Source organism: Podarcis liolepis (genome assembly GCF_965112155.1).
Source record: "Podarcis liolepis genome assembly, chromosome: 1".
Lineage (NCBI taxonomy): Eukaryota > Metazoa > Chordata > Lepidosauria > Squamata > Lacertidae > Podarcis > Podarcis liolepis.
The window spans coordinates 112,164,097-112,190,414 of NC_139554.1; the positions used below are offsets into that span (position 1 = coordinate 112,164,097).

Genomic DNA, 26,318 nt, shown 5'->3' on the forward strand with positions numbered 1-26,318 from the left:
TTCAAAAAGTGTTTCGAACAATGTAGTTTTTGAGTTGATCAGCATCCATTCTCCTAATGGATTATGAAACCCTTTTGCGCTTTAGGCCTCAGAACCTAGTCTTGGTAGACAGCATTAATTTAATGCATTATATGCTTTGGCTTAACAAAGTTTTCTGTTTGTCCAGTTTGAGAACTTGTTGGAATCTTAAAAAGTTGCTGTTGAATATGGTTTCGGAGAGTATACAAGTTTTTGGCAGAGGGGCATGTGAGAGAGATGACAGCCAGCTAGCAGAAGTGGCGCTAATGGAGCTTTTCACTATAAGCTAGGTGTATTGCTGCCACCAAAGGTGCTTCTGTTCTTCCATGGTTCCATTCTCATGTGTAACTTAATGTGAACACTGAAAAGATTTTACAATGTCTGCTTTGACAAATTCCACAAAATTATTCTGGCCTTTTTCACTCTGCAGTACCTTTCTCTCTCTCAGGTTGCAATGAATGTATATGAGCTCTCATCAGCTGCGGGACTGCCTTGTGAGATAGATCCTGCTCTGGTTGTAGCACTTTCTTCCCAAAAATCAGGTATGCTGCTGCATAACGTTTTGGATATTGGCTGTGTTTGCATGTAATGCTAAGCCATGATATCGTTCTATATGGAGAAAGGATGTCAAAGAAACTATACTTGCACACATTGAGTATTAAATATACATGTATTCTGCAGAACACTTGGATCACTTCACATAATTTAACCAAGATGCCGAAACTGAGGGTTTGTCAGCTTAAATATATGACAATTACATTTGTATTTGACTGAATGTTGCAGCTCTGATCTCTAGTTACATTTTCTTAGTATTTCTCAGGGTTAATAGTGATAATACTACATTGAAATGGCTGCAAATGCTTCTGTTACTGATGAGTGACTTTTTATGGCTGGCTCCCTCACATGCCCCAGGAGCCAACTCCTAGGGGCCAAGGTCCCTTTGCCCTCCTCCCCCCGCAAATACCCCCCCCCCCCAGTTTATGGGAATTGCCTTCCAGTGGTATGCATGTGCCACGTCATGTGATCAGTTATGTGGGGTGGGGCTTACCTCCCCCCCCCCCCCAATATTTTATTCAAGTTGGCCCAGGAATGTGAAATACTGGTATAGAAACTACTTTAGAGGAGTAGTAGTCATTTATGGACAGCTCTCAGTTGGTGGCCATGCTGAGCTAGTTCCTACATGCAGACATTCTGAGCATCTTTCAAAAGGAAGCCTGAAATAACTTTGCTGACCACTGGAGTTAAGAGGAAAGAAACCTCTTGCAATTGCAATTTGTCATTAGGTTACTTTTGATTGAGCTATAAAATCTTTCAATAGCTGTTAGATAAATTTTCTTCTAGTAATTAAAAAAATGCATCATATTTTCCTTAAGTTACGTTTTCCTTCCCTGAAAATGTGTTGGGGTATGCAACCAAGATACTCTTGATTTATACAAAGTGATAGCTGTTACAGACAAGTATAGTTATGGTACTTGGTGGAATAGGAATAATAATAATAATAATAATAATAATAATAATAATAATAATAATAATAATAATTTATTTCTACCCTGCCCATCTGGCTGGGTTTCCCCAGCTACTCTAAAGTACTGGTCTTTGTTAGCTCAAACCAAATAACACAGAATTTGGCTCAGAAACATTACCAATGCTGTGAATGGATGAAGTATTAGTTTAGGAGTTTTGAACCCACCCAGGTATAATGGATCTCCTAAATTTCTATTTGTTTTCAGAAAACATTAGTCCAGAGGAAGAATATAAAATTGCCTGCCTTCTGATGGTCTTTGTGGCTGTCTCCTTACCAACTTTGGCCAGTAATGTGATGTCTCAATACAGTCCTGCCATTGAAGGTAATATTCAGACAAACTGGTGTGAAAATTTATTCTGGGGGGGAGGGGGGAAATTATATTAAATGTTCATCTGAAATATTTATTTGCTTTCACTTTATGATACTGGTGTTTGGTCCTTTTTGGTGTTGAATAGTACATCAATTTTATATCTCACAATGGTTGCTTTGAAAGAGGAAATAAAAATCTCTCACCTCAAGTCATACTTTGGTTCTAGGGATCCTTACCAAGAATGTGTTCTACCCGTTGCACATAAATGTCCTATTGATTAGGAAATGTTAAAACTTGACTGGAGGCTTTTGGGGGCACAGGAACAATGCTGAGTACTATTTGGAAGTCATATTGAAACTAGTTTTCATACTAGATATTTGCATTAGAAGCATTCATAATTCTCATATTCCTGTGCTAGTTACCATGTTGCCCCGTCTTTACTCGAATACACACACCGTTCTATTTGCACCTAGCAGGATTCAGGTCTTCAGAACAGAACTTTGGAACTGATAAATTAAGAAGAAAACCAGAATTCAGTCTTTGAAACAGATTTTGGAATAAATGTAGCCCCGCTTTATGAGTTCCCTGGAAATTGTTTGTTATGCAATCATTGGTATAATGATTCCACGATTCCCATTATTTCCTATGGAAACATTTCTAATACAAGATTAGTCCCCTCTGTTTCCTCCCTCTCTCCATGGTTTCTTCTTGAAATGGCTGCAGCCAATCAGCAGAAGAGAGGCATGGGGGGGGGGGAATGATTTGCCCAATCTCTCCTGTCCCTGATTTATTTCATTTTTCCTGCTTTCTGAGTCATCTGATCTCCCTCCCTCCGTCTTTCCGTGGTTTCTGCCTAAAGATGGCTGCCACCAACAAAAAACAAAAAGGAAGCAAGCAAGTTGGCTGTTCGAATAAGTGAATCTGTGGAGCATATAGTGAGGTTTGGGCATTATTCTTTCAAGTATGGATAAGTGAATTTTTGGATATTGAGCGTGCAGATAGCAGGACCTGTGTGTAATGTCTTTTACTCTATTCAAAAGGTTCTTAAAGATCTTTACTTCCTCCTTAATAAATGAAGATTATCCATATTATATTTGAAAGTTAATCCCTTGCTAAACTTAACTCTGCTCCTATTCAAACGACACGTTCCATTCAGCTAAAATGTTCAGAGTGTGAGTGAAGCTAAAGTAATATCACAAATGTGTTTTTGTTTAGGTCACTGCAACAATATCCATTGCCTGGCCAAAGCAATCAACCAGATTGCTGCAGCTTTATTTACCATTCACAAGGGAAGCATTGAAGACCGTCTCAAAGAATTCTTGGCTGTATGTACAGTTTTTATTTTGGGCTGACCTGCTCCAGAAATCATTCATTTCCACCAAGGCTTTCAGCTGTACTGCGATTAACATTTACAACCTTAACTTTTGATTTCAAGCCAACAACATTATGGTGGCTTTTCCTATATGGTAGTGATTGCAACAATGACTGTAAAGGATTTGAGTCAATATTGCAAGCATGTGTGAACTTTGTCTTGCAGAATAACTAGTCTGATCAGGGATTCCAGTACACAAATTGAGCTATACAATTGGTCTGTCCTTTTCATTTCATTGTTGTGGAATGCTCCACATCCATAACCCCATTGCATTATCTAACATTACAGATCATGTCATGTTAAATCTTATATCTGAAATTGCATGTGTCGTGAAATTAAAATGATTTTTAAAGTGGCTTTAGATGAGTAGAAAACTTACTTGCTATTTGTGATTTTTTTAGCTTGCATCCTCTAGTCTACTGAAAATTGGTCAGGAGACAGACAAAACCACTACAAGGAACAGAGAATCTGTTTACCTACTGCTAGACATGGTAAGCTCTCATTCCAGTGATTGTTCCAAAAGTTTTATCCTAGGTAAAAGAGACTTCGACAAGCACTCTGTGTGGAATTCAACAAATGGTCAAAATACTGTTGGGCAGCATAGCAGAAAAATTACTTTAAAAAACAAAAATCATGAAACGCTTTTGAACCCTACTCTTTTGAGCCTCTCTGCATTTCCTTCTCCTTGCTAGTAGCTTGTCATTTTAGCAGCATTGGGATTTCCACTCCTTACCAGGTTTCTGATGTGATCTCTACTCTCACTTTAGATCGTCCAGGAGTCTCCATTCCTGACCATGGATCTTCTGGAGTCTTGCTTTCCATATGTCTTGCTCCGAAATGCATACCATGCTGTGTACAAACAAAGTGTCACATCATCTGCCTGAATATCTACTTTAACTGGAGACAACCTAAGCACGCATCTATGTTGCCTCAGTTTTACTTGTGTAAACTGTGGAGCTGTTTTACTTTATGGCCTGGCAAAGAGTTTTGTGGATTATAAACTTTTTCCCAATGCAGTTGTATTTCTGACCAGTGGTTTCTTAATATGGTTGTACTACAATATAAGCTTGGCTGATTTTAGGTTGCACATTTTGCTGATTTGTTTTCCTTTTTATTTTAGAATAATCATAATTATGTTTTAAAAGAGAAATACTATTTCAACTATGTTTTTTTCTTCATATCCAATCGTGCAGGAATCATAATGGCTTGTTTATTTCCAGGAAGAACTCTATTTAGTGATTATTTTAGTGTACCTAGCTTTCATCTGTGTGTAAATTATTTCATATAGGGAGAGTTACAATCTGTACCTATTGTTCTTATCAGAAACAAGACTTGGATGTGCATTTCTGTGAATGACAACATTTCTACTTTTTTTTTCTTTTTGAAACACTCACCCAAATTAATGACTGATGCTATCTAATATTAAAAATTGTTGTAAGACTGCTTAGACAGCAGTCTCCTCCATACAATCTTAAACAGCAGCAAGTGGTTTTGTTTGTATAAAGCTTACATAGTGGAATTTTTTAAAGACTAATTTCCATGGTGCCCCGTTGGCATTAACACTACATTGTACCCTGCTGTATAATAAACGTTCTTAATGCATTTATCAAATGTTGATAAAATGTTAGCCCTTTAACCACTTTTTATATGTTTTAAATTTTTGAAATTCAAGTGTACCTTCCATTACATACAATAAACACTACACTGTATTACGTGCTGGTGACTTTCCTTGGGTTTTTTGCTAAGTCGACTGTTGAAAATTCAGTGTTCTAAGCATCGAGCAACGTGTGTTGACTCAGCCTACAGATTGTTAAATGTGCATGTTCAACCCATTTTTGGATCTTCGTCAGTGCTGTCTAACCACATTAAAATTTGCTTTACCTTAATGGCTGTCACCTAACCGACTTAAAAATCAATAGGCTTACAAACATCTCACTGCTGGCTTGCTATCTATGTCTTTCCATATTTTTTTCAACTTGGTGATGGTGGGCTGAGACATCACTTTGACATGACTTTGCCCATTTTTTGGCATAGGTTCATCCAGCTATTGTCACCAAACTTGCCATGAGGGTTCCTGAGGGTGTCTGGTGTATCAGGTCCAAACTCACAAATTACACTATCCATTTAAAAAACACAATATATTTTTGGGCTTCTGGAGGTTCCTGGGCAGTGCCAGGCACTCTCTGCTAACATGCTATTAAAGGGAAAGGCATACCTTTTGACTCCTGCAGAATGTAATGATACTGTAGTGTCTAAATCCACTCAAATTAACTCACTTTACTGCATATTACAGAAACTGAGAGTGTACAAACATAATCTGTGAATAAAGGTGAAATGACTCACTGGGGAAAAAAATCAGGTCAACATTCCTTAGGAACTAGTAGCTTGGTGGATGTGGTTAACACACTGTCCCTTAATATCTATTCCGTTCCTTCTGCCTATTCATAGTCTCACACCATCTTGCCTCTCACCCCCTTTTCCAATTTGCCACCACCCCAGTTCTTGTGGGGGCAAAAAAGAAAAGAAAAAAGTTTGACGGGTAGATAGGAATTCAGGTTTAGATGATATTTGAGAGACTAATGGTTTACCCGAGCAGAAATTTTATCAAAGCAGTTGGAGATGTTAGAACATGTGGAATGGGAAGTGAAAACTAGAATTTGTATTGAAAGATGTAACAGTTTGAGATTTTCCTGGGGAAGTGTTCAAAGACAATAGAAAATAACATCCTGTTTCCAAAAAAAATAATAATATTCTGTATCCAACTCACTCTATAGTTCTTCTAGAACATTGCCTGGTCAGGATGACCCACTCAGTAGATGCAGTGTCAGTGGAGAAATTTATAAACTGACATTAATAGTGAAATGGCAGGATATGAAAAGGGATTTGGAACTGCTGCTGAAGAACTGGCTCTGATTATGGTCATAAATTAAGAATTGTGCTCCCAAGTGAAGCCCATCTCAGCCTTTTCCTTGTGGTGATTCAGTAAATATGTGAGCTGTTTTGTATTTCATTGAGAATGGATGTTGCCAACGTCTTTGAATCAGTGGTATGTTTGTTAAGATTCCAGTTTTATTACGGGGGTGGCTTCAATGTATTTTGTAAATCACCATGGGTGTAGAGACAAGGAGTTTCTCTCTTTCAAAAATGCAATGGATATTCTCCCTCAGTAGGGATTATCTATTCAGAACATGTGAGATTCAGGTCCAGAGGGTAGCGAGGTTCTTAATTTTTTTCCCTTTCTCGCACACACTTCATTCCAGCCACTGTTGAGGTGCTTTAAACATCAACACCAACTTGAGTTCAGCATTGACTCTCTTTCTAGGGGACTCATTTAGGGCAAGATGGAACAAGAACTGACCCAAATAAGAATGGACACTGCCATTCCACATAGGAGTTTTAAGTGCCCAAGCAATTCTTGATAAATCCTGGAAAATCCTTCTAAAAGGAATTTCTAAATCTTAACAGTTATGGAGAAAGCACGGGCATGTCAGCCTGTCTTGAAACCACAGAAATGTGCTCCAGATGGTTTCCTGAAAATGAGGGACTGCAAACAGACTCAGTGGTTTACACAGCATCACTGAAGTATTGTACATTTACCATCACTGACCTGGCGTATTGCCTGTTATTAATTACCTGCCCTTCGCCCTCAAGTCCCCAGGCAGGTTCCAACAATTAAAACAAATTCTCATGCATTTTTTTTTAAAGTAAAAACCCTATCCATTCACAAATGTTGCAGATCTACTCATTTAAACGCTAAAATCTATATATTGTGATATAATCTGCTCTGGATTGCAATTTAACACGCACTAACCATGACACTGATGATGGTTTGTATGTTTTGCAATCTCTTCTCCCCAGCTGATGTGATGTCATTCTTCTCTGTCTCTGTCATTGGTTATGACTTGAGTATTGACACAAAGGGGTTCAGTTAAGTTTGAATTAATAACGAAGGCATTATTCACTTCTGAAGGAGAGTGGAGTTGGACTTACTGTGATAGCTACTGGCCATGATGGCTACAAACATCTTTTGCGTTCAGAGGCAGTATGTCTCAATTAGCAGAGGGGCAGGAATGGGAAGAAGCCATTTGCCTTCATGTCTTGTGGGCTTCCTGTAGGCATTTTGTTGGCCACTATGGGAAATCCTGCAGGGCTTCTCCTTTATGTTCTTCATTTTGATGAGAGTTATGAGGTGCAAGTCTGGGATATAGGGTAGCCATGGAACAAGTGGAGAACAATGGAGAAGATTTGGGGGCATCAGATGAGCTAGTCGGCACCCTATTCTCCATACAACTTGCTGATAATTTAACATCCCTCAAGTTTTTCCACACATTGCACAGCCCCCTTAACTTACTTGCACCAGTCCAATAATAATAATAAAATTTTATTTATATCCCACCCTCCCCAGCCGAAGCCAGGCTCAGAGCGGCTAACAACAGTAAAATAATACAACATTATAAAATCATTTCATTATAAAATCAGTTCAAATCAAAATAATGGCAACCATTGGGCTAGAGTTCTGTGAGGATTGCCAAAGGAGGTGGTCAGACTGTGCCCTGGCCAAAGGCTTGGTGGAACAGCTCTGTCTTGTGGGAAAATGTCAGGTCCCGCAGGGCCCTAGTCTCTTGTGACAGAGCGTTCCACCAGATTGGAGCCACAGCCAAAAAAGCCCTGGCTCTGGTTGAGGCCAGCCTAACTTCCCTGTGGCCCAGGACCTCCAAGATGTTTTTGTTTGAAGACTGTAAGGTCCTCCGCGGGACATACCAGGAGAGGCGGTCCCATAGGTATGAGGGTCCTGTGCCGTATAGGGCGTTAAAGGTTAAAACCAGCACCTTAAACCTGATCCTGTACTCCACCGGGAGCCAGTGCAGCTGGTATAGCACTGGGTGAATGTGATCTCGCAGCGAGGACCCTGTAAGGAGTCTCGCCGCGGCATTCTGCACCCGCTGGAGTTTCTGGGTCAGTCTCAAGGGCAGCCCCACGTAGAGTGAGCTACAAGGTGACCGTCATGTGGATCACAGTGGCAAGATCAGGGCGAGAGAGATGTCCCATGCTGTTTCCTATCATAACTGAAATCCTTAGGGGCACGGAGAAATTACATAGCTTCTCCATGCCACTAAGCTTAGCTGGAGACTTGAAAGCTTCTAATCTATTGTGTTGAAGCACCTGGTGTCCCAAGATGACATCAGATGACATGGTAGGGCACTCCCAGTCCTGGCACATGGCAGCAACCAGGTGACTGCAACCATAACAGACCCTCCCAAGTGTCCCTATTTTCCAGGGATGGTCCTGGGTTTACAGAAGCCAGCCCAGTTTCTGACCTGATCCCGGAACCATCCCGCTTTTCCTTAGGATGTCCCTATTTCCATTGGAGAAATGTTGGAAGATATGCATAAATAAAGCAACGCGGGTGGCGCTGTGGTTTAAACCACAGAGCCTAGGACTTGCTGATCAGAAGGTCGGCGGTTCGAATCCCCACAACGGGGTGAGCGCCCGTTGCTTGGTCCCTTCCCCCTCCAACCTAGCAGTTCGAAAGCACGTCAAAGTGCAAGTAGATAAATAGGTACCACTCTGGCGGGAAAGTAAACAGCGTTTCCGTGCACTGCTCTGGTTCTCCAGAAGCGGCTTAGTCATGCTGGCCACATGACCTGGAAGCTGTACGCCGGCTCCCTCGGCCAATAAAGTGAGATGAGCGCGGCAACCCTAGAGTCGGCCACAACTGGACCTAATGGTCAGGATGTCCCTTTACCTTTACCTATGCATAAATAACACAGAAACGTAAAGCTCACTCACAGAAGGCCCCAGGTTCCATTAATAACATTTCAAAGTAGGGCTGGGAATGTCCCCTGGCCGAAACCGTGGAGAGCCTCTGCCAGTTAGTAAGCAATACTCAGCTAGATGAACCAATGGAGTCTAACTTTTATTAGTCAGCTTCGTGTCATGACATGGCATTGATGCCAGACACAGCCATTCAAAAGGGGGGGGGGGAGAAGAAACCTTTTAAATTCCACATGGAAGCCAAGAGGAGAAGCTGGCAAAAACCACAGAAGGCAACTGGAGAAATGCAGTAATAAAAAAAAGAACTCTGCAGAGTCAGGATTTATAGCGAAGGAAAAAGCGTTCTTCCCCAAGGTCTGTATATGTAATAATTCTTGTAGATCTTTAATTGACAGCATTGTGAGTGGAAATGCACTGGGGCTGATTTTGTTTTTATTTTGATAATTATGTCAAACATCATAACAAGTACCAAACAAGCAAATTTCCACCTGGCAAATGTTTTTAGTAGGTGGTGGGAGTTTTGGCAGGGAGGAAGGGTGGTTAAAAGGGGGCAGTGTGTTCTTCCTCGTTTACTGAACAAAACTGGTTTATTTTTAAAATACGTACACAGAGATGATTACTACCCTCAAAATTATAAGCCAAAAATCACTTGTCCAAGGAACGAATCAAGTGGTCCTGTAATGAAAACTCCAGGGAAGAATTATTATTTTTATTTTATTTTATTTTATTACCCCAGCTTTTTCCCTGATGGGACTCAAGGTAGCTTACAGATAGAAACAAGAACTGCTAAAAACATTAAACATTAAAATGCAATCAAACAATGATAGAATTAAAACTATATACATACGGTATACGAAAACTACTTAAAACATGAAAATAATTACGATAAAAACCAGCCATTTCATTAAATGCAGTTAATTTCCAAAATTAACAAGAAGGTCTTCACCTGCCAGCAGAACAACAAGGAGAGAGCCAGTCTAGCCTCTCCAGGAAGGCAGGTCCAGAGTCTTATATGTAACACACATACACAGACATAATCAATACACTTATTTAAAAGGATTTGTGGACTGTGGAAGCCTACAATCATATTTTTCTCGATTTAAGTCAGTAAGTGCTGACACACACACCCCACCCCTGCTCATGTGTCTAAGAGTCTGAGTTCATGACTTGTTCTAGATCTGCCTACTTGTTCTAGGCCTACACGACAAAGTTGAACTTTTAAATATAAACTTTTACTTTTATTCTGAATTCATATTAAAAGTACACATGCCATTGTACAAACACATACTAGAGGTAAAACCAGGGCGAGGCAGCATGGTAGTTGGGGTGAGAAGGCATAGTGATGAAAAGTGGAAAAAAAATCCTAAAATAGGATTTCAAATTGGTTGGCATTGGTCATTGACACTCTTGTTTGTCGGTTTTCAAGCAGATTGAATGCTTATTGAATGCCATCCCCTCCACATTATATTTTTTAAAGTATTATGGTCTGGACTTAACCTTCTAAAAGTCACATTTGATGTGTCAGGTTCCCCCTGCCCCCGTAACTACTATCATTAAAGAAAAAGAAATATGGCAGTTGCTAAATATTTCTCCTCATCACTAGAAGGATTACGACCAGAGTTTAGCGATCTCTCTTAGAATTTGTAACAAGGGATGCTTGTTCTCCATGGCTGGATGCTCTCGCTGCACTTCTGTCTGCGAAACACAGAAAGCAGCTGCCTGTATGGGTTTGTCAAAAACATTATGCCAGATCAAATTTATAGCCTTGTTTGCATATGTTATTACTTGAATGTATGCAGGATACAATAAATGTGTAGCCAGATGTTAGACTTTAACCGTTTAACTAGCAGAGAGAGTATGGTGCAGGATGGGGAATCTGTGATTCCCCCAGATGTGGCTGGATGACAGCTCTCAAAATCTGTAAACACTGGCCATGCCGATTGGGGTGGGTGGGAGTTGGAGTCCCAACAACATCTGGAAGGCCCCTGGTCTAGCGTTCAGAGCAGTAAGCGTAGACCTGGGAGTTAAAATTCCCACTTTGACTTTGGACTCAGCTACATTAGTCAAAAAATGGTGTTTTTAATGCATTATAAACACACAACACCAGAGGGCGCTGGAGAGCAAACATTTGCCATTTTCCAGAGGTTTTTTTTCTTTTGTTATAACGATTTAATTTCTGACTTATTTATAGTGTTTTTTCCTGTGTGCAGCCCTACCCCTGATGTGCATTGTGCACACTCTCTGTCTAACCTATGTTCACAGAGTTGTTGCTTTTAAGGAAGGCAACAGCAGCAAGAAGCATGCCATCTTCAGTCCCTTGGAGGGAATGATAATACCTCCAGGATTCTCCAATGGCTTGCTTAGGGCTGGGGAAACTGTGGTTCTCCAAATGTTGAACTACAACGCCCATCATTCCTGGCCATCAATCATTCTGGCTGGAGTTTATGGTAATTGGAGTCCAATAACTTCACTGAGGCAGAGGGGCGACAAGATGGGGAAGGCTGGTGTGTGTTCACTGTAACTTTCCTATCTGTCATGGCACAAACCTATCAGGAACAAGGTTTGCCCCTTAAGAAGGAATCATTATTTCAGATATTCTGTTGTAAATGTAGGTGTTAAGGGGATTGTGCGATCTTCTTCTGAATTTGTGACCTACAACTGCATATGTCCTGTTCTCAAGGTCTGATTGTCTCAATTACGTAATGAAAGTTGTTGCCTCTTTTTGTTTCAGAAAATTTGAAGAAGGAAAGAATTTGAAATCGGTGTCTATTAAGTTAAATGTAGTTTTAAGGCACCAGAGGCTATTCTGTGGGAATAACAGAAAGGAGGGCACTATGGAAGCGTTGTGTGGACGCAAATGAAAACCATTGCAGGGAAAGTAGTTTCTGGGAAATGACTGCTGTCTAGACTCTCAAGTGTGTGGTGTCTGTGAATATTTTCCTTGGTTACCGGAGACAAGAGTGATAACATAAAGCAATCAGACTTTCAGATGACGCAAGTTGGAATTTACTTCAGAAACGTTGGAAACACTGAAAAGGCCCAGATGTAACTTGAGAGAAAAGCACAGAGATCTATATACTGGGGCTGGACAGAAGATAATGCCCCCCCCCCCAAGATATCAGGGCATGGTCTAAAGCAGGGGCTGCCAGCGTGGTCCACAGAGGCTTTTTCTGGCATCCACAGTGTCCTGTCTCTGACCCCTTGGAAGAAGAATCCTGATGCAACCAATAGAACAGGTTGTGGTATGTGCTTGGTTGCATTGTGTGAGTTTATTTAGTGGCCAGTACATTTTCCTCTGGCTTTCAAATGTTACCTGTGGACCCAGAAAGGTTGTCCAAGGTCAATTGATGCTGCCACCTTGTGGAAACTAAGCAGGTTTGAGTCAGGCGTAGGTCAGCAACAAAAGCAGGGGTCAGCAAGGTTTATCCATGGGTCGGATCGCACGTGTGTGTGTGAGTGAGCGCGCCTGCGATTTTCAGCGCATGCGCAAACGCGATTTTCGGCATTGCGGAAGCGAGTCCCTGTGCCAGTTTAGTGCAACACGAGTAGGCGGCTCAGTTCAGGGGCAGATGGTGGGCTGGTCAAATGACATCCGCGGGCCACTTCCGGCCCATGGGCCTTCGGTTCCACTGATCACCCGAGGCCAGTGAAATTAAATCAGGGTTGCCAGCACATGGGGCAAGGCAAGTATTGTGCCTCCTTAACCCATGGACCGTTAGCACAGGTGCCAAGAGGTTGTGCCACGGAACAAACACCATGGAGACAGCTCTACATGTGCGCTTGCTGCTCTCCCCCGAGAGCGGTGTTCACAAATGCCAACACAATTGCGTAAAAACACGGAAACAAAACTACATATGTCATACCTTCCAACATTTCCCCGATGAAAACAGGGACGTCACATTCCATGATGATGATTTTGCCATTTATACTCCACACATCTTACTGGGTTGCCCCAGCCACTCTGGGCGGCTTCCAACATATATAAAAACAGAATAAAACATTAAACTTTAAAAAAACAACCTTTCCCTATACAAGATTGCCTTCAGACGGCTTTGGGGAGGTCGGATAATTCCACACCATCCAATATTTTTCCAATGAAAATATGGACATCCTAAGGAAAAACGTGACATTCCAGGATCAAATCAGAAACCGGAACAGCTTCCCTAAATCAGGGATGTCCCTAGAAAATAGGGACACTTGGAGGGTCTGCATATGTATTTAAATACAATTATTCTGAGCCTTAGGTGGGTGACTGTGAAGAGCCTACATATTACAGTGGTACCTCGGGTCACAGACGCTTCAGGTTACAGACTCCAGTAACCCAGAAATAGTACCTCGGGTTAAGAACTTTGCTTCAGGATGAGAACAGAAATCATGCAGCGGCAGCAGGAGGCCCCATTAGCTAAAGTGGTACCTCAGGTTAAGAACAGTTTCAGGTTAAGAACAGACCTCCAGAACGAATTAAGTTCTTAACCCAAGGTACCACTGTACTGGAAATGGAGAAATGCAATTCTACAAATAAACATACTGCAAAATTTTGCTCAGTTCTCACTTTGGGTTGAATTATTGTCAAATTGAGAAAAGGGATTTTTACTGCAGTATCACGGCAGACAGATAACCATCTGGTGAAGTGGAATGAATTATCCTGCTGTACTAGCCACAGATAATTAAGGTGAGCTGAAGTTTGTTTAGAAACTGCTGAGGTGTTAGCCAGAGTACAAATTGACAGTGTCCCTAAGTTGTGTTGACTCTGCCCTGCTAGTAGAAAGCACTTACTGTGGGGCTAAGGTAAACAGATTGGTTAAGTATACAGGAGGAGCTGATCTACATGGTGAAAAGAGCCATTTAACCACAATTTAGAAGCCAATATACTTTTTTTTCCTTTTTTTAAGGCTGAGGAATTTCATCTGGTGTAGGTGCAACTCCAGAGTAAGTTTTAAGGACATAGCCATATACCAGGAATGGAGAACCTTTTCCAGCCAACGTTCTCCCATGGGCAATGCTTCGAGGGCCAAATGCAATTTTTTTTGGTGTGGGGCCACAGGCAAAAGTTGGAGAAACAAGGGATCTAGGTAAGTCTTACCTTTATACAGTAGACCACACATTCCAGACGTGCAAAGTTTGGAAGTTTGCAAACACACTCACCTGCACCTACCTCTGTCTCCACTTTGTTGGGGCATACGCACACCTAACTGAGGTGTCCATGCATGGTGGTGGAAGGACGTGGAAGGCAGGACCTAATCATTGATGGTGGTTGTAGATCAGACACAACAACAACAACAACAACAACATATTATTATTATTTATACCCTGCTCATCTGGCTGGGTTTCCCCAGCCACTCTGGGTGGCTCCCAACAAAGTATTAAAAACATCATAAAACATAAAACATGAAATTAAACTTCCCTAAATAGGGCTGCCTTCAGATGTCTTCTAAAAGTCAGATGGAGATAGTTTAATTCCTTGACATCTGATGGGAGGGTGTTCCACAGGGTGGGCACCACTACCAAGAAGGCCCTCTGCCTGGTTCCCTGTAACCTCACTTCTCACAGTGAGAGAACCACCGGAAAGCCCTTGGAGCTGGACCTCAGTGTCCGGGCAGAACGATGGGGGTGGAGACGCTCCTTCAGGTATACTGGGCTGCGGCCATTAGGGCTTTTAAGGTCAGCACCAACACTTAATTGTGCTCAGAAACATACTGGGAGCCAGTGTAGGTCTTTCAGGACCGGTGTTATATGGGCTCAGCGGCCACTCCCAGTCACCAATCTAGTTGCCACATTCTGGATTAATTGTAGTTTCTGGGTCACCTTCAAAGGTAGCCCCATGTAGAGCGCATCACAGTAGTCCAAGTGGGAGATAACTAGGTATCTCACATCTGCTCTATGGCCATTCCCTTTATATTCAGACATGTAAAAACACTTTGTAAATATGGCAACACTGTTACTGCATTGCAAAGCAGAAAAGCTTTACTAGCTAACATCCAGAGCCTGATAAAAATCCTGGAGCAACCATGAACTTGATGGCAGTGAACTTGCATCTCCTCAAAAACAACCTTGGATAATATCAATCTATAATATGTCCATCTGATTTGCTGTTGATGTGGGATGAGATGGCTGCTTGGTTTTTGCACGCGCACACACACAAAATCAACAGATGTTTGTGGAAGTTGAATCCCAGTAAAACATTCTCTTCGGAGCTGTGATTTAAACATTCCTGCCAAGTGTCAGCCTGGGGTGAGTTTTTACAACCATTTGTATTAGCAGATCTGTAATGGATTCGCAGACAGATTTCTTGCAGTCCTGTCTTCCTCCCACTTGCCATAAGTTCTCTTCAAAACCCACGGTAAGTCTCTAATTGGAAACCAGGTTTGCAGTTTGAGTCTTGGCAGATAGAGAGGTGGACTACAGAAAGCAACACAGAAAGCTTGTGAAGGGAAGATGAAGCCAATCTCATCCCTTCAAAACAAGACTGAAAAATACCAGATCCAGGCCCAGCATAAGCATGCCACCCCTGGGTCAAACTACTGACACTTGCTCAAAGATATTCCCACAATGCACTGGTGTGACACCACATGCGGGCATTATGGGAAATTTCAATAGCAGCTTCCACACCCTGTTGTCCTGTGCTGTTCAGAGCACTGGTGTTGTCTGCTCCCTCTAAGAAATCTGACAAAGACTCACCTGCAAAAGGTGGGAGGGGAAGGGGAACACACACCAAAGCTTATTTTACCAAGGGTCTTTGCAAACTGAAAGCTAGCCATGATTAGATCAGCTAGGTCCATTTAAAGCAATATAATAACTCCCTCAACGTAAAGCGTTTTTAAGGCTCCTGAAATCTGTGGGCTTGAGTGCTGCCTCACTCTCTGATTTATATAAAATGGTTTCAGAATGTGTAAATGATAGGGCTGGCGCTTTTTTTAGTTGATTAAGAAGTGAAATTAATCACTCAAAAAAGCATTCTGATCAGCTAAAGAAGTGCTTTGGATTAATTGGGACATACATTTTAAAAACAGTTATTATTGATATTTTTAAAAATATTAGCACATAGTAAAAACTATGGATTGCAAGTACCATCCATGAGGAGTCCTCCTTGCTTCTCACACAGGAGATTCTAGATATGCCTCTTCAAAGATGGTTCTTGACGCAGTGCATACCTGAGTCTTCTCTTAAAAAACAACAGTATGCCTTAAACCACAACAAAAACCTTGTCTTATTTGTGCCCAAATTTATGCAATTTAATATATGAATGGCACAGTAATTTAATTCAATATATTAAAGGCCACATCTGCACCAAACTTTTAAAGCACTGTTGTGCTACTTTAACACCCATGTCATGGGAATTGTAGGAGAGCCCTATTCCCCTTAACAGAGCTACAGTTTTCGGAATGGCTTAACACTCAGTCTTGTGAACTCTGGGAATTGTAGCTCTGACAAGGGAAGAGGGGATCTCCTTCCTAACTGTGCTCTTTAACAAGCTACAGTCCCCTTGATGCTTTGGGGGAAGCCATGACTGTTAAAGTGGTGTAACAGAGCTTTCAATGTAGGGTGCAGCTTAATTTTCCTTGTCCCTGTTAATGATCTTCCCCACCAGTCATGGGCGTAGTCAGGATTTATTTTAGCGGGGTGGCTGGTTTTATGTCGCGGGAGAGAGCTGAGTTATCTGCAATGCAAATAGTCAGTTTGTTAAGTATTTTTTATTTATTCCGGTTCCAGTTCATCAATATCAGGCCTGGAACTGGAAGAATAAAGAAATGATCTCCTTGAATCAGTGGATTGATAATTTGTTGTTGTTGTTGTTGTTTAGTTGTTTAGTCGTGTCCAACTCTTCATGACCCCATGGACCAGAGCACGCCAGGCACTTCTGTCTTCCACTGCCTCCCGCAGTTTGGTCAGACTCATGCTGGTAGCTTCGAGAACACTGTCTAACCATCTCTGTCATCCCCTTCTCCTTGTGCCCTCCATTTTCCCCAACATCAGGGTCTTTTCCAGGGAGTCTTCTCTTCTCATGAGGTGGCCAAAGTATTGGAGCCTCAGCTTCACGAGCTGTCCTTCCAGTGAGCGGATTGATAATATGATAACATAATAAAGAATGTATGGGTTAGGATATTTTTTATATATATTCATATATATTCCCCCCCTTTACACACTCTTTGTATCACTTTATATTTGAAAATTTCGCAATAAAATATCAATAACAAAGCGTATTTTTATTTATTTACTTGATTTAGGGGGGCAGCTGCCCGCCCCCGCTATGCCCATGCCAGCAGCTAGGAACTCTTCTTGCACATCTCAAGGGAAGCAGAACGATCTACATTTTTCTATCTATCCATCCTTCCATCCCCTTCTAACTTTTCCCTGCAAGTCAAATCAATGAGCACTGTGTATTATCGTGGGCGCTTTGGGAAAGACGCGGCAGAGGGAGAGCAGAGGGTATCAGTTTCCTCTGGGCCGGATCAGCTGGGAGAGAAAGAACCGGCAGAAAACAAAGGCATATTTTAAGGGGAGAGAGAGCAAAGGTGATTTCCTGTTATGTTGTCTCTCCGGGAGAGTTCTGCCGCCCTCCGATGAATAGTTTCAAACTGCTCCCCCAACCGCTCCGCCTCGGGTGTGTGTGTGTGTGTGTGTGTGTGTGTATCTCTCTGCCATGGAGCGGGACACTGGTGCCCCCCTAGGTCATTGCATTCTCTGCCATGCCCTGAAAAGGAGATTAGCTGGAAGCTGGAAAGAGGGGTTGGGGGTGGGCTGGGGTGAATTGCTGCTGGTGAGCGAAGATCTGCTTTCTATTTTCTCCCCTAGATTAAATGCATCTGGATCCACGTGGAAAGAGCTTCCTTTGGCCACTGCGGAGCAAGTTTTCCCAGAGATATTTATGGGGGTGGGGGGGGTGGAGAAGCGGGGATACAGCCAGGACAATGAAAAGCCTCTTTTCTTGCAGAGAGGGCAGCTGCGGCAGACTTAAGCCAGAAAGAGAGAGAGAGAGAGAGAGCTCCCTTTATTTCAGTTGCTGGAGAAAGAAAACAGAAAGTTCAAACAGGATTGTTTAAGCAGAGATGGAGATCAACACCTCGCCGTCGTTGTTTTTCATTAGGGATATTTATGGGGAAAGGAAAGCACGCGCGAGCACGCGCTGCTGCTTTTTAAAGTAAAAAACTGGTTTTTGGAAATCCAGCCTGTTCTCTGCCCCCCCCCGCCTTTTAGATTTATGCTCCTTCGACGGTGTGGGTGTCCCGTCCGCCACCTCGGAGAGCCAATCCCTTCACAAGGATCACCTTTATTTTATTTTCTGGCAGCCGGAGGCAGAAACGAGAAAGCGACAGATGGAGAGGAGCGCGCGCCTGCAACTTTCCAAGGGGATAAGCAGAAGAGCCAGGGGTGGGAGACGACAAACAGTGACTTATAACTGATGGGAGCGGATGCGAGCCTCAGGTCATGCAGTTCCTCGCTCCTTCTCGTCTTCCACCCCCCAACAACCTCTTTCCTCCCTTGCAAAGGAACAGAGAGGCGGCGGAGAGGGGTGGGACCAGGAGCGCGCGGCGCAGAAAGAGGAGGAGCCGGGGCTCCTTGGCTAGGAGGTGGAAAGTGAAAAAGGGGGCTGATTCCACCAGCTGCACACAAGCGAAGCCGGTCTCGCCTGTGCAGCCAGCAGCCCGATCCGAGATCGACCAGCAGCGCGATTTCTCTCTCCTCCAAAACTTTTTCTTGGGCGACGTCTCCAAGTCCCTCGGCGCGCCTCTCCAAAGTCGCCTTCCTTCCCGATGTAGAGAAGAGGAGCGCCCACCCCTTGTACCAGCCAGTTCCCTCCGATTTCCACAACCCCCCCACCTCAACCCGGACTTTTGCAAGAGGGGTCGACCTGGTCCCCGAGAGAGAGAAGGGGGCGGACCCCGGAGGAGTCCCTCCGCCGCGCGGGGTCAGGAAGGAGAGCTCTCTCGGCGGCGCGAGGGTCTTGCCCCGGAGGGGGGCGCCGCCGCGGACGTCTCCGCCGTCGGGCTCCTCCTCAGCGAGGGCGATGGTGGCGCTGCTGCTGCCGCCGCCCGCCTTGCTGGCCGCCCTGGGCGGGCTGTTGGCGAGCTGGGCGCCGCCGCCGGCCGCGGGCGCGTCGTGCGAGCCGGTGCGCATCCCGCTGTGCAAGTCGTTGCCCTGGAACATGACCAAGATGCCCAACCACCTGCACCACAGCACGCAGGCCAACGCCATCCTGGCCATGGAGCAGTTCGAGGGCTTGCTGGGCATCCACTGCAGCGCCGACCTGCTCTTCTTCCTGTGCGCCATGTACGCGCCCATCTGCACCATCGACTTCCAGCACGAGCCTATCAAGCCCTGCAAATCCGTCTGCGAGAGGGCCCGCGCCGGCTGCGAGCCCGTGCTCGTCAAGTACGGCCACGCGTGGCCCGAGAGCCTGGCCTGCGAAGAGCTGCCCGTCTACGACCGAGGCGTCTGCATCTCCCCGGAGGCCATCGTCACGGCCGAGGGATCCGGTGAGTGACGCGCCCGACGCCACTGCCATTTCCGCCCCGCCGGCCTGACCTCCCCCCCCCATCCACCCCACCTCCCAGAACACACTCACACACACTTCCAAGACGCCCCCATGATCTCTGCCCCCTACCTTAAACCTTCTGGCACTCCCTTCCCCAGCAACTCCCATCAGAGGCGCCCTCCAAAAATTGTGCACTCCAACTCCTATCAGCCCCAACCAGCGTGGTGAGTGGTCCAGGAGGATGGGAGTTGGCATTCCAGCACGAATCTTGAAGAGAAACAGGATCCCTTGTGCTGCATGATCCTGCAGCAGATCTTGAAGTTTCTGAAGCCCCCTAATCTTCTCCTAGGATCATCTAACCAATACCGCCTTGAGTATTGTGAAATAGAAAGGCAGTATACAAATTAAAAGTGATGATGATGATGATGATGATACGCTCAAGTTTTTCTGGGTCCACCAATGCCCCCCACACCTGGGCAGAAGCTTGTCTTACTGCATCCTTCCAGCATCCACTATTTGCATATTTCCCCCTCTCCACTTAGCCATCACTCTCCTTCATTCAAAGTAAGCCAGGCCAATCCTTCCAGTTTCCATGTCCACTTACCCCAATTTTAAACACCTTGTTGCGCAATTCCAACAACAAAAAATCTCAGTGAGGCCTGCTAACCTTGCCCATTTCAGATTTCTCCCTCCCCTTTCAGTAATCCAATTTGATCCCAGAACACTCAAGCCAAAAGCACTGTGGAATCAGCCATCTTTCCTCACCTGCTCCCCCAGTGCTCTTGATCTTCTTCTGGTCCCCTGGAATGTGTAGCTTCCTGTTCTGAGATGGCTGCATCATAGATGTTCACCTCCTGCTTATAACCATTGCTGCTCACCTTACCTGATTTTGGCAAACCACAGCTCTCAATATTTCTGAAACCCTCCGGCTTTCATCACCTGAGACAGTCCTTGCTCATACCGTTCCATACTCATTCCTCCTCTGCATCTGTGCTGGTGGGGCACTGCCCCACCAACCTTTCAGCCTGCCTCACCCAGCCTGCACCTTCCTGCTGGCAGGGTAGTGGCCCTGGTTGTCAGATTCCCTTCCTCCTTAATCTCAGTGTTGCCCTTGTAGAACTGGCGCCACCTTACTGTTGGGTTCCCAGCCTTTGGCCTACCACTCCCAATGGGCACCAGCCAACAACACAGCCTCTCTGGTTTCAAATGATTAAGAAGTCAGCCAGCCTCCTTTAGTTCCTCACGTTCTCTCCTTCCATCTGTGTTATCACCGAAGGTTGTTATTCAGGGGTGTCACTTATTCGTTCCAAAGGTTGAAAGTTTGCTTCTTTAAGCGGTTGATTTGTTCAATTTTGAAAGAGGTGGTTTATAAAAGGTGATTAAAAACAACGCGTCCAGCAAAAGCCGTTTAAAACCCCAGCTGTTGCTTTAAAACAGTATTGCAACCATCACACCAATACAGTTCACCTGTTCCTAAAACCTATCAGCCTCTCCCCAAAGCCTTGAGTGAAAAGAAGTGTCTGAAGATGCTGCCGGAAACTGAGTTAGTGCGGGCAACAACCACGCCTCCAGGGGGCGGGGAATTCACAGGTAGAAGGAAACAGGGCCACCACAAAGAAGGCCCTGCCCTCGTGTCACCATGCAATGGGCTTCAAATCCTGGGCCAGCACGGGCAAATCTTTTCAGGAGTGGGGTTTCCATTATATTCTGTGGAAAGAACTTTTGGGGTTAGATCAAGGGGCCATATAGCACAACATCAATCATGAACTAAATCTCTCTTATAAAAGCCCTCCTGCATAGGGAATGCACTCTAACTAACCCCTTGATCATTTTCACTACCCTTTCCCATACATTTTCCAGCTCTAGATGTCCTGTCTAATACTACCAGTATATAGCCAGACAAATCGATGTTCCTCAGAATAAAGAACACCTAGCAGTCTTCATCACTTGTAGTCAATGTTCAGTCTCATTCCTTTTGATGCCCATACATTCCTTGTACTTTCTCTCTAGGATCGAGTTGACAGAAATCACATGGCAAAATTGTTCTTAGACTCACTTCAGACCACATCATGGGGATCATATAACTGAATGCCCTCTTATAGTGAACAGCAAACAAGTTCCCTTCGTATAGAATACTAGATGCCAAGGGGAGAAAGTGCTAGACTTTTCATTGTGCAGGTTTTTCTATGTGGGGGTTTGTTCTACGTCAGGTATAGGAAACTGGATCTGGCTGGTGGGCAAGATCCTGACACGTCCCCCCCCCCATCTTTGGGCCACTTTTTACATATGGCCCAGGCTGCCCATCTGTCAGTCACCTGGCTTTACCATGGCATTAGATCAGGCATAGGCAAACTCAGCCCTCCAGATATTTTGAGACTACAATTCCCATCATCCCTGACCATTGGTCCTGTTAGCTAGGGATGATGGGAGTTGTAGTCCCAAAAAACATCTGGAGGGCCGAGTTTGCCTATGCCTGCATTAGATTAAGACAGAGGGTTTCAACCTTTTTGAGCCCATGGTGCTTTGACCAACTACTTTCTTTCTCTGGCACCCCTGTGGGGCTCAGGAGCCCAGTTACGTCAGCTCTTGCCTGCAGAACCAGCAGCTCCTCATCCCTCTTTGAACACCCTCCCTTGCGGAGCATTCCCTCAGGCTCCTCTCCTCTCCTTAAGAGTCCTCTGGGCAGCTGCTACCACTGTCCCTGGTCTCTGAGCTGCCGCCTCACCCCAAAGAGAGGTGCCTCCTCATGCCAAGGGGCCTGGGAAGATGATGCCCCCCAGCCTTAGTGGCCTGATGGAAAAAGAAGCATGAGAGGGCATCAGAGGAGGGAGGGAAGGAAAGAAAGAGGGACAGAGGCCAGTGTTGCCCACAGCACCCCTGACCATCACTCAAGGCACCCCAGGGTGCCATGGCACACCGGTTGAAAACCACTGGATTAAGTGTTTCTTTTTGCAGCCCACCTTGAATGCAAGACCCACTACAGAGGAAGATCCCTGTAGCTGGACCCAGCAGCTGCTGGTCAGCAGATGGCAACGCCTGCTTTTCACAGCGACCGGTTCCACTTGGGCCAAACCAGTCTCCGTGGGGCTTGCATTTAGCACCAAGTTTAAAAGGTGCCAAAGGAAAAGTTTGGAGCACACTCTGAGGCTCCCGGTTGCTTCTTTGCAGCCATTGCCTTTTACCTGCCCCACAACTGACAACACATGTGATTTGGGGGGGAAACAGACTCCTGGGCCAAATTAGATGTTCCCTTACCTTTGCTTTACATTGTGGGGGATCCTTAACAAATGTGACTCTCTAGCCCTCTTCAGGAGTTTTTATTTCTGATCAGGGAATTCCTCGTGTTGTCTTGGTGGGGTCCTTGCTGTCCTCCAGGAGTTTGAGACATGGGAAGCCTCCTCTTCTCCTGGAGGTGTCGCAAGTGCTGCAGAACTTGCAGAAATCAGGGTTTTGCACCATGTGGTGAGTCTACATGGGTAGAAGCAGACTCCTCACTTCTAATGGTGGACCTTCAACTCACAGTGGTGGCAGAGCTGGGGGTTGGAGCTGATGGGCTCATTCCTGCACCAGCCCCACCACACATGTCTAAAATTCCCAGATTACAAGAATTCCCAAAGACTGCTTCTGTTTGCAGGTTGAAGTGGTTGCACCCAAGAAGTCACAGCACTTCCATATTTTGTCACGTTCCGTTCCCAGCTCGCCCCTTCCTGCTGTTTTCTCTAGTCTCAAATCCTTTCCTAAACTCAGGAAATCATTGAGGATCTAAGCTCACAGACTGTTAAGGTAAAGGTAAAAGTACCCCTGCCCGTACGGGCCAGTCTTGCCAGACTCTAGGGTTGTGCGCTCATCTCACTCTATAGGCCAAGAGCCAGCGCTGTCCGCAGACACTTCCGGGTCATGTGGCCAGCGTGACAAGCTGCATCTGGCGAGCCAGCGCAGCACACAGAACTCCGTTTACCTTCCTGCTGGTAAGCGGTACCTATTTATCTACTTGCACTTGGGGGTGCTTTTGAACTGCTAGGTTGGCAGGCGCTGGGACTGAACGATGGGAGCACACCCCGCCGCGGGGATTCGAACCACCGACCATGCGATCGGCAAGTCCTAGGCACTGAGGTTTTACCCACAGCGCCACCCGCGTCCCTCACAGACTGTTGTTGTTGTTGTTTAGTCGTTTAGTCGTGTCCGACTCTTCGTGACCCCATGGACCAGAGCACGCCAGGCACTTCTGTCCTCCACTGCCTCCCGCAGTTTGATCAAACTCATGCTAGTAGCTTCAAGAACACCATCCAACCATCTCATTCTCTGTCGTCCCCTTCTCCTTGTTCCCTCCATCTTTCCCAACATCAGGGTCTTTTCCAGGGAGTCTTCTCTTCTCATGAGGTGGCCAAAGTATTGGAGCCTCAGCTTCACGATCTGTCCTTCCAGTGAGCACTCAGGGCTGATTTCCTTCAGAATGGAGAGGTTTGATCTTCTTGCAGTCCATGGGACTCTCAGGAGTCTCCTCCAGCACCATAATTCAAAAGCATCAATTCTTCGGCGATCAGCCTTCTTTATGGTCCAGCTCTCACTTCCATACATCACTACTGGGAAAACCATGGCTTTTACTATACGGACCTTTGTTGGCAAGGTGATGTCTCTGCTTTTTAAGATGTTGTCTAGGTTTGCCATCGCCTTTCTCCCAAGGAGCAGGCGTCTTTTAATTTCGTGACTGCTGTCACCATCTGCACTGATCATGGAGCCCAAGAAAGTAAAATCTCTCACTGCCTCCATTTCTTCCCCATCTATTTGCCAGGAGGTGATGGGCCCAGTGGCCATGATCTTTGTTTTTTTGATGTTGAGCTTCAGACCATATTTTGCGCTCTCCTCTTTCACCCTCATTAAAAGGTTCTTTAATTCCTCTTCACTTTCTGCCATCAAGGTTGTGTCATCTGCATATCTGAGGTTGTTGATATTTCTTCCGGCAATCTTAATTCCGGCTTGGGATTCATCCAGCCCAGCCTTTCGCATGATGAATTCTGCATATAAGTTAAATAAGCAGGGATGAGCTTATTAACACAGACTGTTAGATAGACTCAAAACAGAATGTCTATGGAATCCGAAGGTGGCTTTTCACCACCAATTATTAACCTACTGCTTAGAGGGCTGAAACGGATATTAACTATAAATACAGATAATGCTCCCCAGAAGCCTTTTCGAACCCCGCCAGGGGCAAAACAAACAAACAAAAAACAGTTTGGGGAGGGGTAATTTGAAACAGAAATATGGTGAGGGTGTGCAGGAAGGGGTTAAGTACTCTCCCTCCCCCCTTGTGATTTCTCTGCTTCTCACCATTCCAAGCAGGACTGATTGTAAAGAAAAAGAAAAGGTGGCTGGGGTTGAATTGTGCAAGTTTCATGCAACATCTTGTTTGACCCTTGAGCTAATGGTGGCAAAATCCTAGAATAGTTTATTTTTGTTAGCGTCTCACTGGCATGAAACCCCATCCCCTTTTTATACATTGTGGGAAGGAGAGACCTGTAGCCTTACTTCAGGGGGAAATTATTATTATTATTATTATTATTATTATTATTATTATTATTATTATTAATTTTATTAAAGACCAGTGCTGGAAATGGGGAAGTAATTTGCAGAATTAAGCAAAGAAACAAAACAGGGAAAATGGTGTTGTTGTTTTAAAAAGGTCAAACATTGCTATAGGGGAGAGGAGTAAGTGCTATTTTGAGGAACAAGGAGTTGTGCTGCTTATAAGAAATTGCGCTATGAGTACTATCAAACAAGTAGGCATCAAATAAACCTATGCAACCTCTCCAGCTGAGAGCCAGTATGGTGAAATGGTTAGAGTGTCAGATTAGGACTGCTCAACCACGTGGTGTCCATGGACCAATCACTATCTGTCAGCTATCTTCTTACAGGGTTGTTGTGATTCTAAAAGGGGCACTGTACTGAGCTCCTTGGAAAAATAGCTTGATAGGAATTCAACAATTAAGTAAAGTAAAATCTAGTATTGCCATTGATGTGCTAGCTGAGAGGGAAGTCCTGTTGGATTTCTAGGGGAAATCAGGTAAATTTCCTGTAACCAAAATGCAAATCTCAAGGATGTATCTGCGCAGTTAATTTGGGGAGCAAATCACCTGGGAAAGTTCTAATCTCCATCCTCCCACAACTGCTGCATAAATCGAGATGACTTTATTTTCCACTAGCACAATGTGGCTCAGGGCAGAAGCCCCGTGAGTTGCACTGTGAAGACCCAGAGACAGGATTGTCCCAAAGGAAGGAAACTTCTTCTTCATGCAACCCAGTCTCACTTTTCTGTATAACTTCCTGCACTTGGTGGCTGTGATGTTGATGCCGCAAGAGCAGACATTGACAGGCATGACTGTTGTGTTACTATGGCAGGAACAGTAGCAATGGGATGGGCAAGAATTCTCACTTCCCTCTGATCTCTTGCAGAATGCTCACTTCTCTCACGCAGAATTCTCGCTTCCCTCTGATCTCTTGCAGAATGCTCACTTCTCTCACGCAGAATTCTCGCTTCCCTCTGATCTCTTGCAGAATTCTCACTTCTCTCACGCAGAATTCTCGCTTCCCTCTGATCTCTTGCAGAATGCTCACTTCTCTCACGCAGAATTCTCGCTTCCCTCTGATCTCTTGCAGAATTCTCACTTCTCTCACGCAGAATTCTCGCTTCCCTCTGATCTCTTGCAGAATGCTCACTTCTCTCATGCAGAATTCTCACTTCCCTCTGATCTCTCACAGCAGAGCAGTCTCCTAAGATCTTGCCATCAGATGCAATTCAATCGGATTAACCATCTTGATGTCCCTCTCTATCAAAGGAATGACATCC

The 26,318-nt window shown here is 44.6% G+C and overlaps 2 protein-coding genes across 6 annotated transcripts in view; both read left to right on the top strand.

Moving 5' to 3' along the window:
• NCKAP1 (NCK associated protein 1) overlaps positions 1 to 4,937 on the top strand; it is a gene marked incomplete at its 5' end in the record, with an annotated part of 48,490 nt that extends 43,553 nt beyond the window's left edge. For all 4 annotated transcript variants that reach the window (XM_083495962.1, XM_083495963.1, XM_083495964.1 and 1 more), the window contains 5 exons: positions 467 to 560; positions 1,749 to 1,865; positions 3,069 to 3,178; positions 3,627 to 3,716; positions 3,993 to 4,937. In XM_083495962.1, coding sequence (XP_083352088.1) covers positions 467 to 560; positions 1,749 to 1,865; positions 3,069 to 3,178; positions 3,627 to 3,716; positions 3,993 to 4,109 — 528 coding nt within the window. In that variant the 3' untranslated portion in view covers positions 4,110 to 4,937. The remainder of the gene's footprint in view (positions 1 to 466; positions 561 to 1,748; positions 1,866 to 3,068; positions 3,179 to 3,626; positions 3,717 to 3,992) is intronic.
• Positions 4,938 to 18,220: 13,283 nt separating this feature from the next.
• Positions 18,221 to 26,318, top strand: part of FRZB (frizzled related protein) — a 34,125-nt gene continuing 26,027 nt past the window's right edge. Inside the window, exon 1 of one of the 2 annotated variants that reach the window (XM_083497270.1) lies at positions 18,221 to 19,475. In XM_083497270.1, the coding sequence (XP_083353396.1) occupies positions 19,007 to 19,475 (469 nt within the window). In that variant the 5' untranslated portion in view covers positions 18,221 to 19,006. The remainder of the gene's footprint in view (positions 19,476 to 26,318) is intronic. The other variant, XM_083497271.1, reaches the window with a different exon arrangement.